The following is a 9,302-nucleotide window of genomic DNA, read 5'->3' as shown; positions in this document are numbered from 1 at the left end:
CCACCCACTCCCGAGTCTCCACAGTCCACTTCCTCCTTTCTAAGTAGGGTTCGGGGCTGGGCCCCTCACAGAGGGGCCCCTCGCTCAGGCTCTGGCAACAGCGCATCTGGTAAATGGCATCCTCACTAGCTCAGTGACGCGATGTTACTTCACGTGGTCCGTGAAGCACCCGCTACCAAGCCGTTGCTTTGCAGGCAGGTCTCTCAAAGCCCTCTTTGGAAACAGCGCACCGACTCCCCGGGAATCTCTGCAGCACCCGAGGCCATGAAAATGAAGGGTGGCTTGCGCGGCAGACTCCTGAAACACCTCGGTAATGTGGGACCCACCACTCAGAGATGCGCTGGACAGAAAAAGCTCCTGCCAGGGGCAGAAGGCCCGGTCACTGGGTCCACTCTCTCAGGCTATGGGCAGGGACACCGCTCCATGCTCCAGCATGGCCCTGCCATGGTCATGGTCTGAGATGGCGTGTGACAGGCACCTCCCTGCACGACTCACACGGCGGTTGACGAATTGTAACGGAAACGCATTCTTCATACGCTCTTTGATGCACACCTTCTTTGTTCCTTCCTTCCTTTTTAAAATAAGTACCTTCTGGAGCTTTTCGAATGGCAGGTCAGCAATCAAACTGCAAGTTTTCGTGGTATCCTGGTATGATGTATTAAAGTCTGTCCCCCGAAATAGTATTGTAAACCCTGGACTCGGTGCCTGTGGTATAACCCCTTCTTTAAATGGGCTGCTACTGTTAACATTAATGGGCAGTACGGCGTGCATCGTATCAAAAATCCTCCCTGCCATGGAATCGATGCTGACCCATGATGACCCCGGTGGGTTTCCGAGACTGTAACTATTGATGGGAGTGGAAAGCCGAGTCTTTCTCCCTCAAAGCTGCTGCTGGTTTCGAACTGCCAACCACGGGGATTGCAGCCCAATGCGTAACCTAGACTACACCACCAGGGCTCCTTCTGAGATACGAAAGAGATTAAGTGAGCAGAGATGGGTACAACACATGCCAAGACATGTGGATCCCCAGGAGCTGAGGCTCAGAAGAGACTGGACCTTCCTCGAGAGCTGCCGTTAACCCACAGGAAACCTAGGGACAGAGTGAGACTGTCCCCAATAGCTTCTAGTTCTGGAAGCCTTTATAGAAGCAGACTACCACCTTTTCCTGTGGAGCGGCTGGTGGCTTCAAACCTCTGACCTTCCTGTGAGCAGCTGAGCACTTTAGCCACTGGGCCACCAGGTCTCCATCCTCATCTATGAAATCACTGCCTTAAAGTGTGTTCTGACTCACAGTGCCCCTACAGGACACACTAGGGCTACTCCGTAAGTTGTCAAAGCTCTAAATGTTTATGGAAGCAGCATGCCTCTCTCATCTTTTCCTTGAACACTGGCTAGTGGGTTCAAACCAGTAACTTTTGAGCTAGCAGCCACTACCTCACCAGGGCTCCCCTCACCTGCAAAACAGGATGTCAATAGAGTGACATCTTGGTACCCTGGAAAGCAAGGCCCCTCTGTGAGCCTCACCGACGCACTCCACCAGCAGGCTCTTCCCGTTCTCTTAGCGTCTGCTCTCTTTCAGGTGGAGTGATGACCTGCACACCCAGCGCCGTGCCCTGGACACCCACACCACAGTGTGGCCGAGCCTGAGTTTACGAGAGGCTGTATCTTTTAGTCCCTCTGAGACAAGCTGAAGTCACCCTTAGGTTAAAGAACCTACCAAACAACTAAATGGTGCTCCTGCATCCCCGGTGGAGCACCCTGCCCACCAAAGCTATGAGGATGAGCCTGGGACACTCGGAATTTGAGACTCATGATGCCCCGGGCTATAGGCATTCCGTACATACAACCTTCAAGGCGAAACAACACAAACTCATTCTAGAGGGGCCGGCACCGTCCACTGCCTTTGAGCTGTTTCTCATGTCCGTAAGTTGCGGAAAATGGAAGGGTAGAGCACACGACTGACGTCCGTGCACGCAGAAAGACATTCTCTCTGCCGGAGGCACAAGGACGACCATCCTCTGCTGAGTGATGGGACTGACATCGATTTGCAAACCTCGCTCAGCATCTCAGACGCCTGTACGTCTGCCTGCCTGCTCTCTGGATTTTCCCAGGGACCAGCTGGGACCTGCTATGGGGACCTTGGCTCCGTGAAAAGTTGACCGACTTGAATAATGGGGACTAGGAAGGAATGCGGTGAAGAACGGCGCCCCGACACATCTGAAAGCCTGTGCCACTCTGAGAGGGAGCCCAGCCTCATACTTCAAATTCAGGTGGCGTTTCTCGAGGCCGGCACACCCCACGTCCAGTCCATGCTCATGTGTGTGCCATACGACAGTAGCCAGCGTCACTTCCAATTCCCTTCCCCCTTGCAAAAAGGATGTGTTCGCCTCCCCGGTAAGAAGATGTGCCTTTGTGACTCCGCTCCCTGCCCTGCAGCATTCAGTGTCTGGCTACCTAACTCAGACTGAGGGCAGCAGCAGGAGCTCTCTGGGGCACCTTGGACTCTGACTCGAAGCCCAGAGCAACAACACCTGGCCAGAGGACTCCAACCCGAGGGGTCGGCTGCAGAGTTCACACGCACCACCCCTAGCGAGGTGACCATACCTCATCCGGAAAGCCTTTCCCACCGTCCCGTTTCGAACACCTGTTGCCTACAAACCCAATTCCGAGGACCTCACCTGTGGTGGTGGTGGTTCTGACCCCAGCGACCTGTGCACCGTAGAATGGTGCCTGCTCCTGCACCAGCCGCACAGCTATGGCCGTGTTTGAGCCGGGGCTGCAGCCCCTGGGCCCGTCCATCTCACCGAGGGCCTGCCTCTTTGTCATTGCCGCGCCACTTTACCAAGCGCTGTGTCCTCTCCCAAGGATGCAAGACGAAACCTTGCCATGCTTGCCTCTAGGCAGCATTCTTGCAAGTGCTTCTCAGGTATGTGGGCTTCATTCCCAGAACGGTCCACCTCCTTGCATGAATAAGCATAATGTCCTTTATGCCCACACGTCCCTAAAAGCCTGTCCTGTTCCCTTGTTTAGGAATGGGCTCTTCGCTGCCTCCATCCCCCGCCATCGTCACCGTCCCCTGGCAGCCTCCCGATGCAAGGTAATTCTCTCTCGAATAAGCCTCTTTGCCTGGGTGGTAAGCTTGACTCCCCTGTTCCATGGGAAGCGTATTTTAACAATACCCATAACTAAAGAAGAAATGAACACGTTATTAAAACATTCCCCATCCCAAAAAAGCTCTGGCTTAGACATCTTCCCAGGTGAATTCTACCAAACAAGGAGAGAAGAGCAGACGCCAAGTCTACTCAAACGATTCCATTGTGGAGAAGGATGGAATCCTCTTGGATTTGGTTTATCAATACCAACACCAGGCAAATACGTCATTAAAAGAAAGAAAACCGTATACTAAACATTCCTACCCAAATCCTACCCAATAGTATCCAACATCAAATTGAAAACAGTAACACATCATGATCAAGCGGATTCAGACCAGCTTGTGCAGACCAGTCCAACATTATGAACACAGCACGGTCCACCACACAGACGAACATGGGGAAGAGTCACAGGACCCTATCAACTGATCCCGGGAAAGGCATGTGACAAAGCCCATTCCTGACAAAACTACTCGACAAAGGAGGAACAGATGGGGGTCTTCCACATTATGAATGGCATCTTCTCAAAATCAATGGACCACATTGGTCTCAACAGTGAGAAGCTGGAGGAAGTCCCCTGGAAAATGAGAACAAAAGAAAGGTGCCCTGGGTACCGCCGTGGGCCAGTTAAGAAAACCCAGCCATAACCAAACACCGGAGGGAACCAGTCCCTGGGCCTGGAGGCTTGAGGCCATGGTCTCAAGGGACACCCAAATCAACGGGCACAGCCTAATCTACAAGGCCAATGCTCCAAATTCTACTTTGATGACTAGTGGCTGGGCCTGAAAAGCTTGTGACGAGCCAGCCAGTCAGAGTGCAGTGTAGCACCGATGAAACACACAACTTTCCTCTGGTTCTTTAATGCTTCCTCCCCCTACTCTCATGACCTTAATTCTACCTTACAAATCAGACTGAACCAGAACATGTACACTGCTACAGATAAGAGCCCTCAACACAGGGAATCCAGGATAGATAAACCCCTCAGGGCCAACAACGAGACTAGAGATACCAGGAGGATACGGGGAAGGTGGGAGGAGAAAGGGAGAATCGATCACAAGGATCAACGTAGAACCCCCTCGCAGGGGCACGAACAACAGAAAAGGGGGTGAGGAGCGACAGAGGATGATGTACGCTATGAAAATAAAAATCACGAGGGAGGGTGGTCGGGGGAGGGAGGAGGAAAACGGAGAAGGGCTCAGGTAGAGGAAGGTGCTTTGAAGATGATGATGCAGCAATATGTAAAGGTGTGCTTGGCACAATGGATGAAGGTGTGGATTGCGATGGGAGATGTAAGAGCCCCCAGTGAAAGTATTTAATAATGAAGAAACCAAACTCATGCTTGGCCAGTCTAAGGGCAAGGACTGCTCTCTCCCTGTCCGGAGCAAAGAGGAGTGAAGGACACAGACACATGGACGTACTGGCCCAATGGCGCAAGGGCTGCACGACCCTCCCATGCCACAACTCTGAGACGGCACCTAGAAGGCGTCCAGCTACCACTGCCTACTGCTCGACAGGGGCTCACATTAGGGTCCTGCATAGGATGAGGGGGAGATGTTGGACACAACTCCAAGTTGTAAAAAAGAAAAGAAAAGAAGCAACAGCTGCAAACCTTCTATGAGCCTCTGTTTACAATCAGGTCAAAAGCCTCTCTATCGCGGCCTTCCCAGTAGAAAGAGTGATTGGATTGCTCTTGTAAGTTGCTCTCCTCTCACGCACAACTCAAGAGCCCTACGCAATGGATGGACGCATGTGAGGAGGGCGCTCAGCTCATTGGTCCGTGTGTCTCTGTCTGTGAGCAGGCGTGTTACACGGCACACTCTCTGCACAGCTAGCTACCTGACATGCCGGCAGCGCGTGCACACATAGCAATGCTCTGTGACCCGAACGTTCTTGAGATATCATACATCATAATAAAAATCCACCCTTTCATGGGAAAATTTTAAAATACCAAGGTTTACTGGTCCCAGGGAGACTGGTGGAATCCCTGAAGCTCCTGGTGGAATCCTCACTCGCCCAACAGACTGGGAATAGAACTCACCCCCTCGGCCAACTTTCAGCCAACCCACCGAGAAATCTCGGAGGCAGCCCAGTCACCCCTTAGCGCAATCAAGCGTCCGAGCTCAAAGAGGCAGCATCTGCCTGAGGAACGTGTGCAGAAGGCAGGAAGGGTCACGGAAGGAGGAACTGGCAGGGGAAGCAGGCGGAAGTGAGCGACATCATCTTCCATCGTGGGGCATCAATCAACAACTCATAGAACACTGAAACTTCATTTATCTCACAATAGAAAGGTTACAAAAAGGTGGAGACAAATAAAATCCAATCATTCTTAGGAGGGTTGGTGGCACGTGAAGAACACACTCGGCATCTAAAATATTTCACATGTCTGTGGTTCTTCAGAACGTCCAGAACAACTCCAGACCCATGATTTCACGTTTCCTACCCTACCCTGCCCCAGGGCTTCCATGCGAGAGAGTGGTCCCAGAGACGGCTGTGGACCGCCTAGCAGAGCCCCGCCATGTGCAGCGTAACTGACTTACGAGAGTCAGCCTAGCGTGTGCCACATTCTCCCTGGCTCCGGGCTTGGTCTCTTTGGCATGTTTATAACTCTCTGTAGGGTCCGGAGGCCAACATGCTAGGTGCATGGATGAAAATATTTTAAAAATGAACCCTGTGCCGGGATGACCGCCGGTGGCTCACATACCTGTGATCTTTCCTTGCCTGATTTTCTGCACCTTGTAGCGAACGGAGGTCCCCGCCAACAGGTAGACATCATAGGCTGGGTTCAGAAGAATGTTCTCCAAAATCAACAGCCTGACCTCTGCGGGGCGGACATCCTTGGCACGATGAAGCAGGCAGAGAAGGCATCAGGGCAAGAGAAGAGAAGAACATTTGAAAACCCTTCAGCATGTCTGTACGGGGACAGGAGAGCTACGAATGACAATATCCTTCTTGGGATGACTGGGTCATTGAAGTGTGTGATATGTCAAGGAGGGATCACTTGAGGGGGTTAAATAAAAACGCAGAAAAGACACGTGGAGAATCAAACGTCACACCTTCCGACCCTAGAAATCCCCAGGGGACTGTGCACAGGCAGCATGAGCTCTGAGGTCCGTTTACCGCATGTCGAGCTCAGTGTAAAATAACGGCAATTACAAGTCAAGACGAGAGGAGCTCGGAGAGATTGATCTGGGGCCACCGGGGGCTCAGATTCCCCCCCTGCAAAGGCCCCAGAGTCCAGGTGCTTGGAGGGCCCCCAGGTAAACCTGAGTGGGTGTGGAAGTGTGTGTCCTTGGTCTTGTCTGTCTACCTCACATCCCTACCCATGATCCTCATCAGGGAAAACTTTGGAAGTACGAAAGACTCCTGGGTATCCAATCTATGGGCGCCTGTGGGATGTCTGGTTCTAAGGGAGGCCTCTCCTTGTCTGTAAGTCGGAGTGGACAAAAGGTCACCAAACTATTCTTGTCCATACCAAGGCAAAGATGTCTTTGGCCAGGTTTGCATGTACGTATAAAATACATGACAGCGTTACCGATGCCTGTTTACTCGTCCGCAGCTTCATTAGAGTCCTCTGAACTGTTTCCATGAGAAAACTCTCATGAAGTAATAAATATGGCATTAGGCTTATAAAAAAAAGTTAAAATTGGAGCGCACTAACATTGGCTGTTTGAGGCAAGTGCGTCCCAGCCTGGGCAAGCGGAAACCCAAAACGAAGCCAGTGTCCAGGGAGTCTACTCCAACTCTCGGGGACACGACACCACGGGTGCTGAGACAAACTGCGCTCCGTGACGGCTTCCAATAGCAGTGGTTCTCGTGGGGGCAGGCCACTAGGCCTTTCTTCCAGAGGAACTCTGGGTGGGTTCAAACCGCCCACCTTCCAGGTAGTTATGAGAGCCTAACCATTTGCACCTCCCAGGGAAGGGAAGCTCTGCAGCTGATGACAGGCAGGGCTCAGAACAACATGCAAGCCCTCACTGTGGGGGGCTGTGTTTGTGGCAATGCCCCCATTCAAAACGGTCCAGCAGCTGCACACACTCCTGATGCAAGGGCGCTCCCCTTCCTTTGTTGCCATGCGTTCAGTTAAAGGCAGAGGCAGCACTACAACCCCCTCTCCTCTTGGCTCCAGGATCTCTGCAGACAGAACGGTCTCTGGCTTCCCGTTCAGAAGGAGGCCTGGCCAAGCATCTGCCCTCAAGAGCAGGGAGGACACCAGGGGCCTGGATGGATGCTGACCACGAAGCAGGCTCTGCTGGTCCAGGGCAATGTGGAACACGTGGGGCGGGGCACTAGCTTTCTACACACGGGGTCATTGAACAACCAGTCCCGGCCACACAGTGGGAAGCAGACAGCATGGAGGACACCCTGGAGTCTCCGAGAATTTCAGAGCCCCGCATACTCCGGCAAAGACACCTGTATCAGATGAATCAGTTACAGAGCTCCTCTCTTCAGGGCTGTTTTATTGCACCTGCCTCTCCACTGAGAAAGGAGGAAACGCTTTGTGGTTCTGGGGGCGGTGGGCTCCGGTGCTTGACCCCCTCTCTGTCAGCAGGGCCCAAAGGACTGACCAGCCAAACCAGAACATGGCATCGTGCCCGAGTTCCCACTTCATGAGTGTGGGGGGAGGTCAGATGCACAGGCATTCCCTCCCCTGAGGGCAATCAGTTGCCAGACTGCTGTCTCATCCCTCCACAGGGGTGGGCCTGCTCCCTGCCTCTGAGGACAATGGACAGGCTCCTGTAGGAGGAGTTTTCCCCCTACTGATAATGGTTCCTATGGAGACCCAGAGACCACCCCCTCATTGCTGTGTAACCTATAGTGCAGCTCCTCCCTGTGGCGTATGTCTCTACCTGTAATTAGTGGGCTGGCTTGCCCCCAAAAGGTATATAGGCGTGAGTCAGCAATATAGAGCCCTCTGACTCTTTGATCTCTCTGGCCTCTCTGGCTCCTGTCCTCTCCTCCCCTTCTCCCTTGTTCCCTTGCCCTCCTTCCCTTACCCCTCTCCACGTGGACCACCAAGCTGGGCTGAGGTGAGCAATGCTACCATGTAATATGTCTGACTACATTATTGTATTATCTGTCATGCTCTCGATGACTCTAATATAATACTTATATATCTCAACCGTACAATTGTGCATTACTGAACCCAGAAGTAGTATTACTGAACCAGTGAGTTCTAGTAGCGGGTGGGGCTGGCACCCCACTCCTCCTCGACATTTTAATTTAATACTACACACGAGCAGTGAGATCTGGACAGAATCTCACTTGCACTTTCGAGTGTGTCCACAGGTGTGAGCAGGAGCAGTCGGCCCCAGTCCCCTAGGAGGTCCACCTCACCAGCCTACCTCCAGGACCCTTCCTGAATGCACCACAGCGCACCTAGCCTTACCTTGTAGACGCCCTCGTGAATGCGTGCCTTCAGTTTGGAACTCCCCGTCCTCATGCCGGACACCAGGATGGTGTCCCCTTGCTTGGCGACCTTCTCCATCTCGGAGATATAGGAAGGAGGGATGTACGTTGATTCCAAGAAAGTGAGGATTCTGGAAAAGAGACAGCCGGAGATTGTCCAGCAGGCCTGATGTGTGCATCAACGACTCTTTCCACCACTTGCCTACACATCCCTCCCACCGTTTGCCAGACACAGAAGCCAAGGCATGGCCCTCGCCCGTGAGGCTCAGGAACGCCCCCCTCTGGCTGCCTACAGCACAGCTGCCAACAGCCTGCTACAGACACTCACTCCGAGCCCCAGCCCGGCCCCAAGCTGGGACTCCACTGTTATCAAATGCTTCTGACCAGTGCTGAAATCTGAGGACCACTTGGTGGGCCAAATGCCTGTTTCACAGATGAAACCAGTGGGGCCCAGGGGTGCGGCACAGCGGGCCAAGGCTGCGCATCATCGTGCCAGTGTCCCCACTAGCCTGACTCCTGCTCTAAGGGATGATGAGAGGCGTCTCGTCGCATCATACTGTGCTGTGTGAGAAAGCAAACCGTGCGTGGGCCCTCCCCCAGAGGGGAGGCTGGAGAGCAGGGCTGGCCTGAGGGGTCTTTTTGACAGTCTTTCCCTGGTGCCGATGCTTTCCGAAGCAGCCCAGCATTTCGCCTGAACAAAAACCAGCGGGACACGGAGAGATTGATCTGGGGCCACCGGGGGCTCAG

The 9,302-nt window shown here is 53.2% G+C and overlaps 1 protein-coding gene across 1 annotated transcript in view; it reads right to left on the bottom strand.

Moving 5' to 3' along the window:
* NUP210 (nucleoporin 210) overlaps positions 1 to 9,302 on the bottom strand; it is a 104,220-nt gene that overhangs the window by 67,455 nt on the left and 27,463 nt on the right. The window contains exons 5-6 of the mRNA XM_045290135.1: positions 8,536 to 8,686; positions 5,851 to 5,983 (exon numbers count right to left, since the gene is read on the bottom strand). Coding sequence (XP_045146070.1) covers positions 5,851 to 5,983; positions 8,536 to 8,686 — 284 coding nt within the window. The remainder of the gene's footprint in view (positions 1 to 5,850; positions 5,984 to 8,535; positions 8,687 to 9,302) is intronic.

This window comes from Echinops telfairi, unplaced genomic scaffold (assembly GCF_000313985.2).
Source record: "Echinops telfairi isolate 266 unplaced genomic scaffold, ASM31398v2 ScPeMD7_31;HRSCAF=116, whole genome shotgun sequence".
Classification (NCBI taxonomy): domain Eukaryota; kingdom Metazoa; phylum Chordata; class Mammalia; order Afrosoricida; family Tenrecidae; genus Echinops; species Echinops telfairi.
This window is presented reverse-complemented; position numbering and strand designations above follow the sequence as displayed.